This window comes from Malaclemys terrapin, chromosome 18 (assembly GCF_027887155.1).
Source record: "Malaclemys terrapin pileata isolate rMalTer1 chromosome 18, rMalTer1.hap1, whole genome shotgun sequence".
In the NCBI taxonomy this organism is placed as follows: domain Eukaryota; kingdom Metazoa; phylum Chordata; order Testudines; family Emydidae; genus Malaclemys; species Malaclemys terrapin.
In genome coordinates, this window is record NC_071522.1 from 10,765,021 (window position 1) to 10,785,704 (window position 20,684).

General features: G+C 43.9%; 1 protein-coding gene across 1 annotated transcript; it reads right to left on the minus strand.

Annotated features, from left to right (window-relative positions):
* Window positions 1–716: 716 nt before the first annotated feature.
* Window positions 717–19,794, minus strand: LOC128825776 (tapasin-related protein-like). The gene is made up of 9 exons (XM_054008558.1): window positions 19,679–19,794; window positions 18,444–18,656; window positions 10,965–11,243; window positions 8,917–9,258; window positions 7,390–7,716; window positions 6,414–6,500; window positions 5,908–5,924; window positions 5,778–5,818; window positions 717–2,831 (listed from the first exon to the last, which is right to left on the minus strand). The coding sequence occupies exons 1-8, from the start codon at window positions 19,722–19,724 to the stop codon at window positions 5,804–5,806; spliced, it is 1,326 nt and encodes a 441-aa protein (XP_053864533.1). The 5' UTR covers window positions 19,725–19,794; the 3' UTR covers window positions 717–2,831; window positions 5,778–5,803.
* Between the last annotated feature and the right edge of the window lie 890 nt (window positions 19,795–20,684).

Genomic DNA, 20,684 nt, shown 5'->3' on the forward strand with positions numbered 1-20,684 from the left:
TAACTCCCTTCTTCTCCCTCAGCTTGAAATGATGAGGGTTAATTGTTGCTTTGCTCCAGAATCTACAGCGGGAGGGGGCAATGACAATGTGCACTGGCCCAGGTGGGGGCTGTGTGCCCCAGGCAGGAGATTCTGGGGTGCACTGTTGCTGTACCACCCGTAAAGATGATGTGTTTCCCAACTGCAGCGTCCAGTTCAGTGGGTCAGCATGAAGGGTGTTCTCCTTCAGAGCAAAGATGGTGACTAGGAAAAGGCTGGGGGAGGCTCTTTCACCCCCTTCTCCCACCCTGCCAGCTCCCAGGAGCCAGCACAAACTGGTTTTGATAAGGGCATTGTGTAAACAGAATTTCAAACCTCATCTGGCCTACAGTGGGGGTGCAATCCTGTCCTCATTTAAATCAATGGGGGTCAGGATTTCACTCTGGAATTTCAGCCACTGGGTCTGACAAGTCCCAGTGTGACTCATACTGGAGTAAATGCAGCTACAGCTGTGGCTAAAATCCAAGTCTATAGACAGCCTTTCCATGCAACTCTATGGAGCGGAGGGTGCAGACCAACCTAAGCCAAAACTAAAAACAACATTCACACGAACCCTTGTCAAACACAACTGCCGGCCTCTGTTATAGAGCCAGCCATGGAAAAACCAGGGTGGGAATATTGAGACCTGAGGAGTAACAAATCCATGGAGCCTACGCCCAGCAGCCAGAGATTAAGAATCGAGTCGAACAAATCAGAATTTATTTGAGTTTCTCTTATGTGGTTTTATTGCTGTTAAATGTTTAATGACCCCTTTGCATTTAAGAAAGCCAGCAAGCAGACTGATTTGTGCAAATACTAAAAAGGGGCCACCCCGTACATTCTAGACACCATGACTTCAAGCTATTCCAAGTGCAGCCAAACAAGTCAATGTAAATGACCACCAGGGACCCAGGCAAGTTTAAAATTCAAATATCTTTTCTCTCCAACCATTTCCCACCCTTATAACCAACCTGCCTGCATGCAACCACCATTTTCAAATTCCTGGGGACTAAAAGGTAAGATTTGCAACGTGTCCTGAAGTTGATCAGATGGTCTATTTCAGATGGGGGCGGGGAGCTAATTCTAAAGCTGTGGGGTCCTCACAGAGAACTGCTCAGCCAGTAGCTCCGTAGGACTCCAGCCCGTCTGCTCATCTCAACTGCAGCTGCATGGCTCAAGGACAGAGTCTCAGGTAGGCAGGTCCTTAAGCCATTGGGCTTTATAGGTCAAAATCAGTACCTTAAAATGTCACCCGGAAACCCACCAAGCAGTCCCTAGAGATGGCAGGGCACTGGTAGAATATTCTCTACTTACCAAACAGGCTGCCACATCCTGGCAACAGCTTCAATTTCTGGATTGTTTTCAGGTGTAGAACTTAATTCTTGCATATGCACATAAATATTAAAGAAGATAGCCAGTGCCCAAAATGTAAATTACCTCCTCAAAAAGAAGCACTGGTATAAAAACCATGCCTGAGCAATAGCATGTACAGCCTGATGCATCCCCGTTTTGCACCCGTTTTTTTCACTCAAACTGGGTCCCCACGGCAGATGTGAATGACACTAACCAGTGAGCGGGCAATGGATGGCACAAGTTAGAGTAACAATGGTGTGAAGGTATTGTCTGCATGTTAAATTAAAGCATTTCTATATCTACAAGAGAAAAATGAATAGGACTATGCAGGGCAAAGCCACGTTTGAAGATCTGTGGAAGGATTAAGCAACAGAGATACAGGAAGGTTGTTTCAGAGGGCAAGTACTGCAGGGAAGGTGCTCAAACCAGCAAGTGTGGAGGCAAGAGAGAGGGAACAGAGTAGAACTCTTGCTGTTCATTTACTAGGATAAATTACCTGAGCACCCATGTGGCTTTAAAAAAAAAAAAAACCCCATAAACCCCCCGACATAACAATGCTAACATGCAAATACAGGCCATCTGATTGATGACTGACAAATACTGGTGAAAACTGTTGGAGGTCATAAAGCCAGATTCTCGACCGCCCGGCACCTTGTGTAGTTTTTTTACCCCAAAGGCCTGGTCTATATAGATCCACACCCCCATCCATAGCTAGGTCAACAGGAGAATGCTTCCATCTACCTCATTACCATCGCTTGGGGAGGTGGTGTTCTTACAGCGACGGGAAAAAAAAAAATCTTTTCATATCCTACAGCTAGCTATGCTGCTATCACTCCCATTGCGTAAATTTGGCCCAAATCAGTGCAAAATGCTAGTCAGTCAGACTGGGAATATTTCATACCCAATCTGCACTTGTGTGAATGATTATACAAGGGGCAGGGCAACAAGGAACCTGGCCCATAATTTTAAAGGATCTCATCTATGGCCTTGTATTTCATTAACTATACCAGCATACAGTATTACAATCCCCCCTCGTATGGATGAAGTTATTTTAGTGCATCTTATTTCCATGTGGTAAGGGGAATAGGTGTCCACCGACAGGGATGTTCTGGCATAACTACTCCCAGCTGCATCAGTTAAACAAAAATAATTCATACCACTAACCAACATTCAAAGCAGTACAAAAAAATCACGGGGTGCAGACCAGGCTCAACTTTTCCTTTCATTCATTCATTTTCTGGGCTCAACTTTTCATTCCTTCGCAACTTGTGTGTAACACCACCAAATCAGAATTCTCCACTCCCAGCAGCCGTAGCTTTTATAAGTGTACAAGGCAACACAGAAGAAACACCATCTGGAGCTACTAGGGCAAATCCAGCGCAGGATGAAGTCAGAGGCACATGTTCTTTCTTTCCACTCTCTGTGCTGTGATTCATTTCTCAGCTGGGGAGCAGCACGTCCTAAAAGCAAGGGACAGAAAAGGGTATTTTATATTCATTTCTTTAAAAGGATTAAACAGAAAGCCGGGCCTGCTTGGAGCATCATCCTTTATACAAAGCACACTATTTTTCTGTACTTCCTCTCCACTAGACTGAATAAGTAGATGATATTAAAAATGGTAAATATTTTCTGGAAAGAACCTAGAACAAAATGAACATCTTTTTGTTTTGTTCAAAATTTTTCACCAAGTTGTTTTGATGAAATGAATCAGTTTCATTTCTGTTTTTTTTTTTAACTTCCCTTTGCTGGTAGAAAGGGGGGAGAAAAGAGGGAAAAAAACCAAAGAAACGGAAAAAATCTGAGCCAAAATTTGTTTTGATGTATTTCATAAGATGAACATTTCTCACAAAAATGTGTTTCCTTTGAAAAGCTATTTTCCATCAAAACAGATCTGACAAATTATTTTGATCAACTGTAATATTAATGTAGGTTCTCCTGGCGGTTATGCACGGCAGATGAGCAACTTGCATGACACTTGGTGGACTCCAAAGTCCCTGGTAAATTGTCCAACATATTTGAACAAAAGACCCAAACCCTTAGTGGTAGGTCCTGGCCTTCAGTCACAGAAGTTCTCTCTCTAGGAGTTGCTGATCAGCTGTGTAGATCCTGGAAAAAAAGGTTCACCTCACTTTCAATCACAGTCTTGAAGTTATAGGGCGACATCTTCCATTGAACTAGGACTCGGGAAATTAGAGTTTAGTCCTCAGCTCTACTTTGTGTGATCTCAGGCAAGTCATTTCACTGCATTGGGCCTCAGTCTCCTAACCTCTAAAATGGGGTTAATACTCCCTTTCTGCTGTCCTTTGTCTATTTCAGTTATAAGCATTTTCAGGCAGAGACTGTTTAAGTGTGTGTACAGTGCCTAAGACAATGGGCCCAAGATGACGGCTGAAGCCTCTAGGTGCCACCATAATAAGAGACGGGTCATAGAAAACATCAAATGAGGGCATGAGCATACTGCTCTCAAAGGGTAAGACAGAGGGATTTGAAAAGAGAAGATGACACAAGAGTGCAAACCAAACGAATGGCATAAAAACCTGTGAGTGATCTGATCCCACGCTCAGTGCTACTGAGGCACTCGGTGCTTTCTGTTTGCAGTTTCTTCACTGTTTTAAGGACTTATGTCTGAGAGCCAAAATCCTAGCCCCATGGTAACCAGCCTCAGGAAGTATTTTTGACTTTACTCTTATGGTTTAAAGTTTTTATGTCTCATTTGGTCCGAAGTCCTAATATTTCCAATGAGGAGGAGAACTTAAGTCCCAATAACTTTGTGGTCACTAAATACTCAATAGAGTATTTTTTTGAAGAATAGGGTTGTTAACCTGCTGTTGTGACCCAATTCCAGCCTGGGTAATTACAATCTGTCCTACTAAAATTTCCTCTGTAGTTTCAGCTGGAGACAGAATTCTTCTTTACTTCCAACCCTACAATTTGGCACTCTCTTTTTTTGTGCACTCTTTAAAAAGTGGCTGCTTATGAGACTCTCCTGAAGTTGAAAGCAAAGTTTGTAAAGGACTATGCGGTAACACTACTTTAAATACTTTAAATTTTATAACAACATGCACTGTATGTTCCCAGGGTCGTAAAATGCCTGGGGCAATGAAATATTAAAAAGCTTTGTTTTTCATAACTAAATCAAATGCAAATTAAAGAAGAGGTAGATAAGGCAAGATATATCGTCACTCAGGAGGTTAGCTGTTAATTTGCTTTCTGCATTAAAAAAAGGAAGGGAGCATTACAGGTAAAAATGCCCTGGTTAAGATTTTCAAGGCAATCTAGGGGATTTAGACTTTTTTAAAGGAGCCTAAGGGAGTTAGATGCCCAATTGACAATGTAGTGATTGGGTTTGTGTGACTGCACTACACCTCCTAGAGGCACAGTACTGAACTCGCAGCCTAGGGGAAGTTGGGGCTCTGATGGCTTTAAGCTACATTTGGTCCCTCCTGATTTGAGGCTGCTCCAGGAGCCGCTCAAGGCCCATCTAAGTTATAGCAGCCTGTTGCCATCTGCCTGCGGGCACTGCCCAGTGCTATGGCTACACAACTCCTCATAGTGCTGCTCTCTGAGTTAGTCTATACTGCAAAAACAGAATATCACTCTCCAAATGCATGCAATGGGACCCATTCGCTTTCGACTGCAACAAACATACACTGGGGAAAAAACGAAGGGTTCTTCTGTTATTTGTATTTGGGAATAAATGGAAACAACTTTAAACACACACAGTCCTTGGAATTTATACAGCCCCTTTCATCCAAGTAAATCACTTTACAAATTGTCAGGAGTGAAGCCTCGCGACCCGTGTGAGAAGTAGATAATTATTATCTCTATTCAGCGGATGGGTCAATAAGACACAGACAGGATAACTGACTTGCCTGAGTCGATGACGTTACTCAGTGGCAGAGCTCAGGACTCCTGACTCCCCCGCTCCCTCTTTATCTCTAAATTATACGGACTCCACTAATAACATAGGGTGGGGTTTTGGCCTAACTGCGTTCCTTCCCTTTGAAGTCACGACAAAAATCCCACTGCTTCCAGTGAGAGCGGAGTTAGGCTAATGCTGGGTGCTTCTGAAAACCCCACCCACGCTCTCTTAGGGTACATCTTCATAGCCAGAAACAGTGAGCCTCTGAGCCCAGGTCAACAGACTTGGGCTCACGGGCCTTGGGCTACCGAGCTAAAAAGAGCTCCGTAGACAGTATTTTTAAGTCGTGGCTCAGGACGGAGCTTGGGCTCTGAAGCCTACCCCCCCTCCCTCGGCTTCAGAGCTTGAGCACCAGCCCGAGCCACCATATCTACGTGCGACAGTGCGAGCCCCACGTCTCTTCACCCAAGCTCGGTGCCGCGGGCGGTGCAGACGTACGCTTGCAGGTTATTGCATATTGCCAGTTGGATCCTTTGCTTCTTACCTGACTGGACTGAAAGGTCTTGTGCTCTAGTAAGGTTTTGGCTGAAATTTAAACAAAGACCAACACATTAGAGAACAGGCCAATGGAAACAGCATAAAGGGAATGTGTAGAAAACAGAACACAAACCTACCTTATTGGGGCCCATCCCTAGGGTAGAAAAGAGAGACTGGTCAGCCAGAACGTTGAACAATAGACACCACTTCACAGTCATAAGCGGACAACTCCGTTACAGTTAAAAGTTTGGGCTTAGAGTCTCGGATGGTTCAAATCAGCCCAGCTCCATTGACTTAAACAGAGCTAGGCCAATTTACAGCAGTCGGGGATCTGACCCTGTCTTTCAATAGAACAACTGTGAGGCTGCTGGTGTGCGGAGGCCACTGCCTGTCACGCTGACCCGTATTGTCTCATTGTTTCCTCCTACTTCCCCCATCTGTCTGTATCCATCTGTTGCCTCTTGTCTTATATTTAGGTTGTAAGCTCCTTTGGGCAGGGACTGTCTTGTTACAGCGTTTAGCACAGTGGGGTCCAGATCGACGACTGAGACGCCTAAGCGCTACAATAATACAAATAAATAATGGGGATGCCAGCAAATTCCTGTCCACCCCAAAGTCTGGTTTTCACACACTTTTTTTTTACCTTGGTAAAGGTAACACAACGTCACAACAAGGCACCCAGCGAGAAGGACCAATAGGATGACAAGGAACCAAGTTGCTGAGGTAGATTCTGTCCATAAATAAATAAATAAAAGAGAACAATTTGATAATTTGACCTGCAGAGAAGAATAAACCCCCTGATGCTTCTTAGGGGACATAGATCTGATTTACAATGACGAAGCCATATGACATCTGTGTATGTTAAAAAACAGTCTATTGCAGAGGATTAAAAACAAAATAAAATAAACAGAACAAACCACAGCTGAGGCTCAAGAAACTTTGGGGGATCAAAGTAACGAGGTGGGATTTACGACCACAGGGTGTTAAAAGCCTGAGGTTGAGAGGAGTTAGTTATTAACCCCAGGATGGGCCTTGAACAAAGGTTACTATTGATATTTGATAGCTGAGCATGAGGATGGGAGATAACACATAGGCACAAAGATTTTATGGGTGGTTGTTATTATTGTCTACTATCCTAACACTTAAGGCTCACCAAACCACTCTCCACTCCTCACTGAAATCCCTCCAAGAGCCCCATCTCTGTTGCCCAATGGAAAGGAGTTCAAAACAACATGGAAACACAGGCACTCAGCAAGCTTTTCCGAGCAGGGACCATCTTTGTTCCTACGCTTTCTACTGCACACTGTTCTTTAACAAATTAATCAATCAAACATCACAGGGTCAAACTGGTCCGGAAAGGATTTCTAGTCTTCCTCCCCCAAAATGCTGATTATAAATTAAGTTTGCTGTGCATTTTTCTTTGGTTTTTTGGGTCAAAAAAAAAAAAAAAGGTTTTTTTGTTGGTTTTTTTTTTTTTTGAACAAAAATGGAAATATTGTCATGAAAATTTTTGGTTGAGTTGAAAAAGCCATTTTCTGTCAGGAGAAAATTCCTGATCAGATCTACCATGGGGTAAGAAGTCAAGAAATCAATGCGGTCTCCTCCAGTGAATACTGTACCTGTCACTTTAACCGTCAGGCTTTTCTTGATTGGGTGTTTCAGGCTTTGGTGTTCCACTCGGCAGGTGTACCTACGCCCATCGTCCCTGAGGGAGGCCTTAAGCAGGAAGTAACTGGAGAAGCTGTAAGTCCCATCACTGTTGTGCCTGTGACTACTAGAGACAACGTGAGTCACCACATGTGGGAGCATCCCCTGCTCCATTGGTTCCTGAAGCCACTGAGCATCGGCATCATGAGGGTAAAAGTGACTGATGTCACAGACCAGCTTGTGTTCGTCTCCTTCCACCAGAGACAGGACGTCAGCGTTGAGGGTCACTGTGGGCTTTTCTGGTGAATAAAAAGTCATTACAGTGCTGCATCCAGATCCATTTAAAAATAAACAAACCCAGCTATTAAAATGGCACCATTTAGCGCCCCTCATTTCTAAAGATATCACTCATTCTAGCCCCCAAATTACTTCCCATCCCCACAGATTTGGCTTCCCTTGCTTATATTGCTGAAAACTGTTTGCACCAGAAACAGAAATCAAGAGACAGAACTTCACTCCACCAAAGGAAGGAATCCCACAGCATTATAAAGCTTCCTACCGGAATACATTTGTGTCCCCCCCCTTATTTGGGGGGGGGTCTCTGACCCATTGTGACCCACATTTAAGTGTTGGCTGGTTGAGAAGAATGACATGGAACCATTAAAAAACCCTTTGACATGTACCATCCACTACATTTACCATAGAAAAGGGAAATGACACAAATACTAAGTGCAGCAATCATCCTTTAAAAAAGGAGCTTGCAGAATATGACCTGGCTGTACTGTAGGATTTGCTAGAGGATGCTCCATTGGCTAAAATTTCAGCGGCCCTGTCTTTGGGTACATCTTCACTCCCCGCCGTATCGGCGGGTAGCAATCCATTTATCCGGGATCGATATATCGTGTCTCGTTAAGACGCGATATATCGATCCCCGAACGCGCTCCCCGTCGACTCCGGAACTCCACCAGAGTGAGCGGCGGTGGATCCCGCGCCGTGTGTACCCCAGGTAATTCGATCTTAGATACTTCAACTTCAGCTACGCTATTTGCGTAGCTGAAGTTGCATATCTTAGATCGATTCCCCCCCCCCCCCCAGTGTAGACCAGCCCTTTGTTATGGAAAGGCAGACCGGGGACAGCATGGACTCTTGCTGCTGGATCTGCCCCAACCTCTTGCTCTGGTCTTGGGCCCCTGATTCGATTCCTGGATGGAGTTAGACATAGGAGCGTTTATCCCTCAGACACAAAAGTAAAGGGCAGTGGGGAAAAAAAAAGCACCAGACAGCGATCACATGGCAAGGAGACTGGATCATGTCTGAGAGCCTCACAAATTCCCCACCTTTGCTCAGTTCCAGCGGAGTACGTCATAAACACAGAACAATACACAGCGATTGCTAAGTGATCACCCATCCATATCAAGGCAAGTATCCTCTTATCCTGCTAAATGAAGGTAATACAAAATTTTCAGCGTTGCCCAATATATTTTAAAACAATCAATTACCTACTATTTCCAGCTGGATATTCTGTGCCCAAAGAAGTGACGACACCAATACTGAGCAAGAATAGGTTCCTGCATCTCTTACTCCCACTGTTCTTAGTAAGAGAGACGCATTCCCCTTAGGCAGCTCTGCTAGGAACATCTCAGCCCGTTTATCCTTGTGTTCCACCTGCCTGGTAAATCCATTGTAGGCAAATATCAGTTTCTTGTGTCCCCCTTTCTGCTGTAATACCCATTTGATGGTGACATCTGTGTGGTGATCGACTGAGAAAGCACAGCTGAGGAGGACATCCTTATTCAAGCCAGACTGGATTAGAGAGGGTCCTGTGCGTACCAAGAATACACCTGTAATACAGATGATAGAGCAGCATTAGAGCAACCAGATTTTGGATCAATGGTGCTAAACACAGTCAGAGTGCAAGCTGCCCTCTAAAGACACACAAACCCATACTACAGAATAAAGCTTATATGCGGTCAGAGTGAGAAACGGGTACAATTCATCGCTCTGCCACCGACTTCTTTTGTGCCCTTGGTCAAGCCATTTAATGTCTCTTTGTGCCTCAGTCTCTCCATTTGAATAATGGGTACAATTAACCTTCAATAATTAATAACTGTGCTACAAGTCTTATGCAGTGTTGTTGCCATGTTGGTCCCAGGATATTAGAGAACTCAAAGTTTCAAACCTCGTATTTAGCAGGGACACTGAGTTAGTTTCCAAGACCTGAAGAAGAGGTCTGTATATGCTCGAAAGCTTGTCTCTCTCACCAACAGAAGTTGGTCCAATAAAAGATATTACCTCACCCACCTTGTCTCTCTACAAGTCTTAGTTAACTAACACTCTTTTTTGCCATCTAGATTTTCATGATAGTAAATAACTGGGAAACATTTATCATATTCTTTAAAATCCTCAGGTGAAAGACTATATATCTATATATCACTTCAGTCAAGTTATTCCCAATTTACAATGGGAATCTGGGTTGGCCGGCCAACAAAACAAACAAACAAACCTTTAGCTTCTTTGCTGAAGCCTATCTTTTGGACATCAGAATCCCACTCCTGCTATTATAAAAGTGAGACTAAGAGTGAAACCGAGAGTTTGTGTGTGTAAAAGCAACATGGTTGAGAGGCTTGAGCACGGAGTCTGAATTCTATTTTCTGTTCTGCCACTAAGCCAACCCACCTCCCTGCCTCAAACTCCCATCTGAAAAGGGAAGATGATCCTTGACCTCACAAGGGTGCTTTGAGCATTAGCTAGTTAATGTCTCTATGGTAGTTTTGAATATGCAAAACACTATACATGTACTAAATAATATTACTGTCCATTGTTATTATTACTTGCACTTGGGTTGAGAAGCTGCCATGTTAACTTGCGTTGCCAGAAAAGTGTATCTTTACATCTACTTTCAAGCCCCTTTACCCTGCGACACGGGAGTCAAGTGACCTTAGCTGTATTGGCAATCCTAAGTATTCAAAAACCAGGAGTCATACCTCTCAGAATCATGAAATTGGCTTAAAAAGTAAGATTTAAAAAAAAAAAAACCACAACATTTGGTCTTATTTTTATTTACCTTCTAGGTTTTGAGCCTTTAATTTCAATTTTCAACACTGTCTCCATAACGATGAAGCCTAGAAACTTACTTTTAAAAAATATATATATTTGACTAATTCATTTATTTTCAAAAGGACTGTTGAGATTGTCTCTTATTCACAAGATTCCAGGAGCTGGGGCTTTAAGGAAAACACCAAATAAAAGGACACCCCAAATAAAATCGCAAGAATCAGCAATACGCCCATAGTGTAAATAAGAATGAGACCCATTATTTCGATTATACACAACTCTAGCAAAGCTGCTGCTCCCTATTTTAAACCCACCAATGGGATATTTTTAAAATATCATGCTGCTAGTTATTTCATCAACAAACTCACATGGTCGTTACAATGCCACGTGGATACTGTAAAACTTAAAGTCCTCATTTGGACGGTGCAGTAGAAGTGCAAACTAGGGTTATCATCATTATTATTCAATGTTTCTTTGATAGTCTTATTGTTACCTGAAAGATAAAATCTCTCTGCGTTGCCTTGAGAAACATCTTCGGGGACTCGGTTCTCTGCCTCTTTGCTGGCACTTGATTGTACCAAAAAGACCGTAACGGTGAATTTGTCAGCCAGGTGCTTTATGGTACCAGTGAACCACGAATCCAGTTTATGAAGTTGAGTTTGTAACCCAGGCCAGAGGATCTGGGTATTATCTGTAAAATATCTGTTAATCTTACATTCAAGCTTGTCAGTATCCTCATCCACATGTTGGAGAATATCCAGTGAGGAGGACTCTGCATGAAAAAACCACACATGCACCTGTTAGAATTCCAGCTCATCTTAATAAATATTATGGAGCGAGTCAAACTATCTATGCACACCAGCCCAAACAGCAAATACTATGCAACCCTATTCAATCTCAGTTGTAATCCACTCTCAGCACACGCACAAATAGCATGGAAATCTTCTCCCCAAACCTCTGGTTTTACAACAGGCGCTTTATAGGCTCAAATCTCTGCCTTTATGGACCCAGTTGCAGAGCTGTGGCCCTAATTTGGTTGTAGTGTCTCAGGACTAAGATAAAGATGCTTGTTAACGAATACCACACACACCTCTCCTTCACAGGTAATTACCCTGGCTTTAGGAGGGGTCTGACGTGACAGAGCCTGATTTTCCTCTCTGTTACACTGGTGAAAATCAGGAGAAACGACACAGAAATCAATGGAGTTACACCGGAGTAACAAGATTTAAGTGAGATCAGCAGTAGATCTAGAGTTTTCAGCATCTCTGAAATGAGTATCACTGAGCCGGCAGACTGTCGAATATTATCAATATACGCTAAGGAGCTTTCGGCAGTGTAGCTCTGAATATGAACTGCTATTTTATTCCCATCCAAGGGCTTAAAGGGTGAAGCTCACCCCTGTACAGAGACTTAAGGACTTAAGCAGTTCACAGACCTTGTACTGGCTGAAAGAATAGCCAAAGAATCAATCAAATCAACAGATGAGAGACCAAGAAAACAGACAGATGTCCTGATTTCTAGAGGTAAGCTGCAGGGCTCATCTCGTCCCAATGTATTTTACCAGTGCCCAGAAGAGAATGAGGAGATCCCTCCACGAATGTGACGGCACTCACTTGAGTGCATTGGGAAAAGCACAGAGTTCAGGAGACTGAATAATGAAATATTCTGTGGAGTGCATTTTAGTAAGATACATTTTATGAACAAAGGGGTATTCTTGCCCCTGGAGTTCTCTTTTTAACACAGTATATTGTCACTAACTCTTTGTCATCCGCCATACACACAATAAGTTATTTGTGAGCCACACAATAAGTCCCTTAATCATAATCACACAATAATGTTATTTCTAAAGATAAACCCAAAGCAAACCCCCATACACATAGGGAAATTTGAAACCTGGCTCAAGATCTGAACTTTGCAGCTCAGATTCCTCTCCCACCATGAACAGTTAAGCATAAAAGGGCTCCAAGAGGCACATCTTTTCTCTGAATCCTCCTACACTGTTGTGACTAGTTCGAGGGAAATGTACTCTGCATATCCCCGCTATGTTGTGATTAACTTTATCTGGTGATGATAGAACAGCACAAGCTAACAACATTCCCAGCAGGATTTGTCTTCCCACTCTTGCAAATGATTAAATATTCATTTACTAAGTGAATGTAATGCTAGTGAAGATTGAGGACTTATCTACCCAGGGAAGTTAGTATGCAGTAAGCTAGGCTGTGAATTCAAAGTGAGTTAGCTACTCTGCACCAATTCCCCATGTGGACACACTTAATGCAGTTTAGCTTGGAATACTTCCATGTGCACAAAGGTGCTCTTAGGGTGCGGTAAGAGAGTCCACATGGGGAGTTAGCGCTACTGCTATTTCCTGCGTAGGCAATCCCTGAAGTCTTATGTTCAGCCACATAACACATCCCAGCCTGCAGTAACACCCACAGTGACCTACTAAAGTGCCTCAACCAGGAGCGGAAGGAAAGTCAGGTTCTGATCATTCCTTGTAACAGGGGAAAGGCAGCTTAGCTGAACAGCAGAGGCTTAGCTCTGCCTGTGCCAATGCCATCCCTATGTGGTACAGACCTACCGTAGAGACTTCTAGGCCAGTCTCACCCCGGCTGCCCTGGCACATGGAGCATGCCCAAGGGATGTGGCGGCACAAGTTGGTATAAGGTTGATCAACCTTCAGAGTTATTTCATGTTTCAGTCTTTGGGCTGTTCTGGTTTGTGTCCGGGACTGGTCCGTCCCCAAGAAGGCCCCAGTGCCAGAAGAGGGCTTACGGCACCCGCCATCCTAACAAGCACCGAGTAGAGCTGAGCCACAACTCAGAATCAGGACCTCACTGTCCATGCTCATTCAGTTCTTCTGCCAGAACGGCCACACAAGACACTTATATAGGTGGCTCCCTGACATGGGCACTTGTCCGCTAGAACCTGGGACACGACCCGCCAATTCATTTCAGGTTGGCCAGCCATCCACTGCTAAGTTGCAGTCACTGTGACCCTAGCCACCTCTGTATTCAGACCCTACACACCACTGCCGTGATTTTTGTGCCAAATATGCCTTGTGAAATATTTGAAAACAAACCACCCCCGGGGTCAAGAATATCTTTGTAAATTATATGTAACAAAGCTGGGTGTGAAATTATGAATACTCACTGATATTACAATTGGAAGGCCTGGTCTATACTGGGGTCGGGGGAAATCAAAGTTACGCAACTTCAGCTACATGAATAACGTAGCTGAAGTCGACGTACTTAGATCGACTTACCGTGGTGTCTTCACCCCGGTGAGTCAACTGCTGCCGTTCCCCCGTCGACTCTGCCAGCACCTCTTGTGGCCCTGGAGTACATGAGTCGACGGGAGAGCACTTGGGGGTCAATTTATTGTGTCCAGACTAGACGCAATAAATCGATCCCTGCTGGATCGATCGCTGCCCGCCGATCTGGCGGGTAGTGAAGACATACCTGAAGGCTGCATTTAAAAGGTATTTAAATCAGGCATGTCGGAGTGTGGTTGATAAACTGTTTTTTTCCAGATAAACACAAGAGGCTGACACCTCAAATTCAATGTGCTACTGATTTGTATCAGAAGTTGCAACAGGAACGGATAATTTGGAACTAGCCTCCAGCTTTATTTTTCAGACCTCCTGGGTCCTTAATTCAGCATGAACTAATGAACTTTATCTGGGGGTATCCTTTGGAAGAATCAATTTAAAAGGTACCCTGAGCTACAGGTTGTTAAAGAACAACCAGAGTTACAAACATTACAGAGTTACGAACAACCTCCATTCCCAAGGTGTTCGTAACTCTGAGGCTCTACTGTAGGTATCTGGTAACTCCCTTTCCTTAGATTTACCTTCCTACCTAGACCTGTATCTATATACCTATAGACCTCATCACCACGGTAATCGGAACCATTTCTTCTGCTCTATTTTCAAAATGCTGCATTTGATATTCGGAGACTAGATGGGGGAATCTATGGAAGCCTCTTCAGTCAAATGCACTAAAAATGGACCCTCTCATGTCAAGCGCATCCTGTTTAGCTCTTCACTCCACTGTCACTCGTTCACGGAAGGAAAGGCTCATCCTTCTGTTACATTTCCCTCTTGTAAAAATATTTGCTGAAACCAGTCAGGGTGCGTTGGCACACACACCCCCTTGTCGGTAAACAAGCGACTAGTGTAGCATGCTTAGTTGTAGGGTGTTATGCTGACACCTATTGGCCAATTTAGAACATAGCACAGCATCTATTCATTTAACAAACTACCAGGAGCCAAATTTTCCCCACAGCAGGACACAAGCAAGAACTCATACTTTTGTGTCTTGCGGTGGGGAAGTGGGGTCCCCAGCTGAGAAAGGTGGACACTATTACTCATATATTACATATCTATACTATATATAAAAATGTTGTGAAACATAAGAATAGGCACAGATCAGGGGGTCCATCTAGCCCAGTATCCTGCCACCCACAGTGGCCAGCACCAGATGCTTTAGAGGAAGGTTCAAGAAACCCTGCAGTAGGCAGCTATAGGATAGCCCAGTGTCAAACTTTTTTCCTGGCAATCCAGTTGAAGAAAATTGTTGATGCCCGCGACCCAATGGAGGTGGGGATGAGGGATTTGGGGAGTGGGACGGGCTCAGGGTTGGAGTTCGGGGGTGAGGGCTGTGGGTGGCGCTGAGATGAGGGGTTCAGGGTGTGGGAGGGGGCTCTGGGCTAGGGTCGGGGGTTGGTGTGCGGGAGGGGGGTCAGGGCTCTGGGCGGGGGCCAGGGATGACGGGTTTGGGGTGCAGTAAGGGGCATGGGCTTATCTCCAGCGGCTCCCGGTCAGCGGCACAGCTGGGGTGCTAAAGAAGGCTTCCTGCTTCTCCTGGCACTGCGGACCGCTCGCACCCCTGAAGCAGCCAGCAGCAGGTCCAGCTCCTAGGTGGAGGTGTGCAAGCAGCTCTGCGCGGCTCTCGCCTGCAGGCACCGCCCCCCTCCACAGCTCCCATTGGCTGGGAACCGGTGTTCGGGGCGGAGGCAGCACATGGAGCCCCATGCCCCCATGCCTAGGAGCCAGACCTGCTGCTGGCTGCTTCCGGGGCGCAGCGTGGTGTCGGAGCAGGTAGGGACTAGCCTGCCTTAGCCAGGCAGCACCGCCCACGGGACTTTTAACAGCCCGGTCTGCGGTGCTGACCAGAGCCACCACGACCCAGTGCTTTCCATTCTACAACCCAGAACTGGGTTGCGACTCACGGTTTGAAAACCACTGGAATAGCCTGTCCCTCAGGGAAGATTCTTCCTGATCCCTAACCGTAAGAGGTTGTTTTATGGCCTGAAGCATGAGGATTTTATATAAATTAGCATTTATTGTTACAACTCCACATATTCATATTCATTCAATCCCTTCTGAATCCTGCTAAACTTTTGATCTCAACAAAATCTTGTGGCAATGAATTCCATAGGCCAACCGCTTGTTGCGTGCACACACACAGAATCATCATGGCTGGAATGCAGTGACAGTTATCATTAAAGTTGACTAAGCATTCCCATTCTAAAGGGCTTTATTTCAGTTGTTTGTAACTTTCATTTTGCAGAGAGGTTTTCCAGGTGTGGTCTCTGCCCAAGAATGAATTTTAAATTTGAACAATAACAGTTCAGCCATTTTTGATTATGAAGGGAGTGAACACATACATTTCTACTATTAAACATCTATGGTGTGTCTTTTTTTAAACATTTCTAATACCTCGTTGGGAGAAGCTTGAAACTTGGCAGAGAGATAATCCCTAGTTTGGACACATGCCTCTTGGTGGTCTACTGAAAATGCATTCTTCTTTGGCCCAATTATAAGGGATTAAAACACCATGCTTTGATCATATGCACTTATGTTGCCTGAACCACAATCTCCCTACATTCTACTGGCAACAGGATGTGTGCACACAAATAAGGAAGTTGGGCATAATGATAAATGAAGGGTGGTCCCTTTTATGGAACCAGCCAGCCAGTTAGCTATAAAATCCCTCTTAGTAGCTGTTCTCTACTTGCTTTACCTGTAAAGAGTTAAAAAGTCTCACTCCAGGTATAGGTAAAAGGAAGTGAGTGGGTACCTGGCCAAAGGAGCCAATGGGAAGGCTAGAACTTTTTAAAATTGGGAAAAAAACTTCCCCTTTGTCCGTCTGTGTTGCTCTCCTGGAGAGAAGGGACAGAGCAGCTATGCTGTAAGAGCTTGGACCAGGTATGAAAAATCATCAGAGTCATACCTAGAAACTACTCATTTGAAACCCCAGATATGTAAGTAGATCAGGAAATGTCTAGGAAGATGCAATTAGGTTTCTCTCTTTTATTTCTTTATGGCTTGTGGACTCATCTGTGCTAACCCCAAATGCTTTTGTTTTGCTTGTAACCTTTAAGCTGGACCTCAAGAAAATGATTCTTGATGCTTCATTCTTGTAAGTGTTGTTGGTTTTTTTTAAATCTAGCAATAGTCTGAGTTTCCAGATGTATATTCTTCCTTTTCATTTTTAATAAAATTTACCTTTTTTAAGAACAGGATTGGATTTTTGTGTCTTAAGTGAACATGTTGTTTAATTAACTGGTGGCAACAGCTGATTTCCTGTTTTCTTTCTCAGCTCTTACATGGGGGCGGGCGGGGGGGTGAAAGGGCTTGAGGGTATCCGACAGGAAGGAATTCCCAAGTGTGCCTTCCTGGGTTCTAAAAGGGGTTTTGCACTTGAGTGGTGGCAGCATCTACCCATCCAAAGTCAGAGAAAAGCTGTAACCTTGGGAGTTTAATACAAGCCTGGAGTGGTCAGTATTAATTTTTAGAATCTTTGCAGGCCCCCACCTTCTGCACTCGAAGTGCCGGAGTGGGGAATCAGCCTTGACAGGCACAATGATCTGAAGGAGTGTACAGAATGCGGAATGGCTCTGAAGAGGCCCTGACTTATTCTGTATGATCTATTAATGCATGCACTGAGGTAGGTAGGAATCTACCTTCACGTGTCTGATTGTCCAATAGGGAAATTAATTATTTCTTGTTGTTCTCTTTCCCACACACTAAGTAAAGTAATGCGCACGTGGCATACCCGGTTTATCAGTCTGTGGCACTGCCAGCTGATGCATCTATGACAACACGTGCAGGCTGCTGCTTCATATCAGGTCTTTCATTTTGTTTTTGCCATCCAGTCAGTCCACAGCAGCAGCAAGCTACATTTCCAGGGGAGGACACTGGACGTTTTAGTAGGAGAACGCGATGAGAGAGAACAAGGCCCACTGATACTTTAGCTCCTGACAGGCGAAGGATACACTCACACACTTGAATTCCAGACCAAACTCCCCTACTGACTAGCTGTGTGGCTTTGGAAGATCACAAGAGTCTGTGTCCCCACTGGAAAAATGGGGGTGATATTTACCTACATCCCAAAGGCGAGGGCAGATTGATTAATGTTTGTAAAGGCCTTTGTGGGTATAAAGAGCTCCAGAAATGCAAGGATAACTGTACTCCGCAGCAGGCTAAAATGGGAACTCTACAATGAGAGAGGATATGGCCTCAGAGATAGGGAAGCTATTGCCTTAATCAGAAAGGCCCACGTTGTGCTAAAACAGTCGATGGATGATTCAGGCTGCTAACCTGGACAACCTGCTTCACCCACAGTGACGGGAGGACAACGCAAGCATAGCAACACACCAGATCTCCTGACAATGGTGGTTTAACCACTCCAGGCCCCCACACTCTGAGATCACCCCCCAGGTGTCACAAAGCTTCTGGAATGCGAGTCCAGAGGACGATCTGCATGCAGCATTCCAACATTTGTGTGCCACCATCCCTGAGCAACCTGAAGGACACCCCCCCAGCCGAGATTTGTCTGCCAACCTGCCCAGAGATTGGGGGCCCCAGTTTTGGTTGCCTCAAGCCTCAGTCTGCACCTATTTTATAACTCCCTCAAATGGGAACCAAATTTGCACATATGCCTGAGCATCTAAACAGATTACTCACCTTGTACGATAAACGTGAGGGTATCAGCAGCAGGAGGATTTTCTTGGTGAGGTTTCTCAGCTCCACTCAGCAGGAGCCAGGCATTCTGTCTGATGTACGTGAATTCACTTAACAATGGGATTGTTTCAGTTGTCTCAAACAAGCAGGAAAGCCGCCTACTTTGTCTAAAGGTTGAACCTGCTGTTGCAACTCCATTATGGTGCTTTAGGATTCCTGCAAGGCAATACATGCACAAATGCATTAAAAAAATACTGTTGATCTTTTAATAATAAAAAATACCCCTGAATTAAGTTTGGTTTTCTCATGTGAAAAAAATTTAATGCATTCAGCTAACAACCTTTCTATGCCGTTTTAATGGCTCCATTTGGGTAGTATCTTGAATATTACTTTTTTTGAGGGTGAAGGGCCATTTTTCTGCATTATAGGAGTACAAGGAACGTTGGGTTCTTTATCCATAAATCTTTTGAGGGGGAAAATAACAGAAGATATAAAATTTTCCCTGAGCAAATACATTTTGCTTTTTGGTCACAGAACGTAATGTAATTATTAAGTTCTATTTAAATTATGGTTGTATTATGAAATAAATGATTAAAATTTTAGATTTTATATCTATTTATCTATCTATCTAAAGTTACAAATGCAGCACATTAGCCCAGACAGACACAATTTTTCTAGCAAAACCAGAAATCACGCTTCATTTCAAGTTTCATTAATAGCCAGTAATGCAGGCCAGACTGACATAAATGTAGACAAACCTAGCTCAAGTTTTGAATTTGTGGCTCAGTTTGTTGGAATAAATGAGCTAAACTTGGTTGTTATGTAGAGTCTATCCCAAACTGGGGCAAAAGAGAGCAGTTTTGGCCGAGTTTCACTTGGAGATTTTGGGTTTGTTTCTATTCAAAAACTAAGGCTAAGATTTTAAAGTGAAACTCATGAATTTAGGGTGTCTCAAGTTGGACACCCAAAAATTGAGGTACCCCAAAAAGTCACTAGATACTTTTGAAAACCTTAGCCTAGATTTCTATGACATAAAAACAAGGCTATTTGGATCAGCAGTTCTGCAGTTAAAACCACCCTCAGGCCAACAAGGATAATCTCATCTTTACAATAGGACAGACATTATCACAACAACCAACAGTCTCTGGCAACAACACATCAAGAATTTAGCATATAAAGTGATTCAGTCTCATTTTACATAGCACTATAACACATGCAAATATGTTAGGTGTACATACCGGTGCATAGGAAGCAATAAACTGCCGTATAAATGCTAAAATTCATAGTGGAGTTGCTTTAGGTACAGAGCCACCCTCTACAGACTCTCTTCTTGCTCCATAACTTTGGCTGATCTTAGTTTCACTTTCATTTCTCTCAAAGAGGCTGTTGCAATCCCTGTAGGGCGGGATTTCCTGGTCAAACAAACTTCGTAACAGTTGGGCCAAATTCTCTACTCGCATGAACGCCAGGGAAGTCAGTCGAGTTACGCCAGCAGAGAACTTGGCTCACTGAGAGGTAAGAGAGCGGATATAGCTGCCAAAGAGGAGCTAAGATTCATTTCTCTGTTGCAAACAGGTGGCAGCACGTTTAGAGCTGCAGGTTTCAGAGTGGTAGCCGTGTTAGTCTGTATCAGCAAAAACAACTAGGAGTCCTTGTGGCACCTTAGAGACTAGAGCTTCTGGATTCCCCCATATTAACAAAGGTTGAGTGAGGTCTCCTTAGCACCAGCTGGGATAAGTACCATCCCACAGGGAGCAGAGCAGGAGGGAGTACCCTATACAGCCCTAAGGGAAGTCAGGAGAGACTGCTCCTCTCTCCGGTGCTACAACGGGCACATCTGAAAGAATACCAGTCCTGCCAACCCCACGTGCTCAAAAATCATAAGATTTAAAGAAGATGAAATTTTAAAGATAATAGATGTTTGGTACTTTTTATTTGCCTTCTGGTGTTGCAGCAGTTAAGGTTATGTTTCCAGGTTTTCCCCCTTAACCAGGAGAGCTAGAAACTTAAAAAAAGGGGGAAGGGGCAAAACAAAACAAGCTGAGATTCTGAGCCCACAGCCAATATTGTTTCATTGTTTCCTTGCACTCCCCCCATCTGTTGTCTCTTGTCTGACACTTTGTAGGACTGATGAATGAAATTGTTGTTTTTAATTGTTTACTTTATTAATGTAACTTCATAAGTAAAGTTTTATGAATGAAACATTCATTCATAAAATCGGTTACCCCAATAACTGGCTAATTA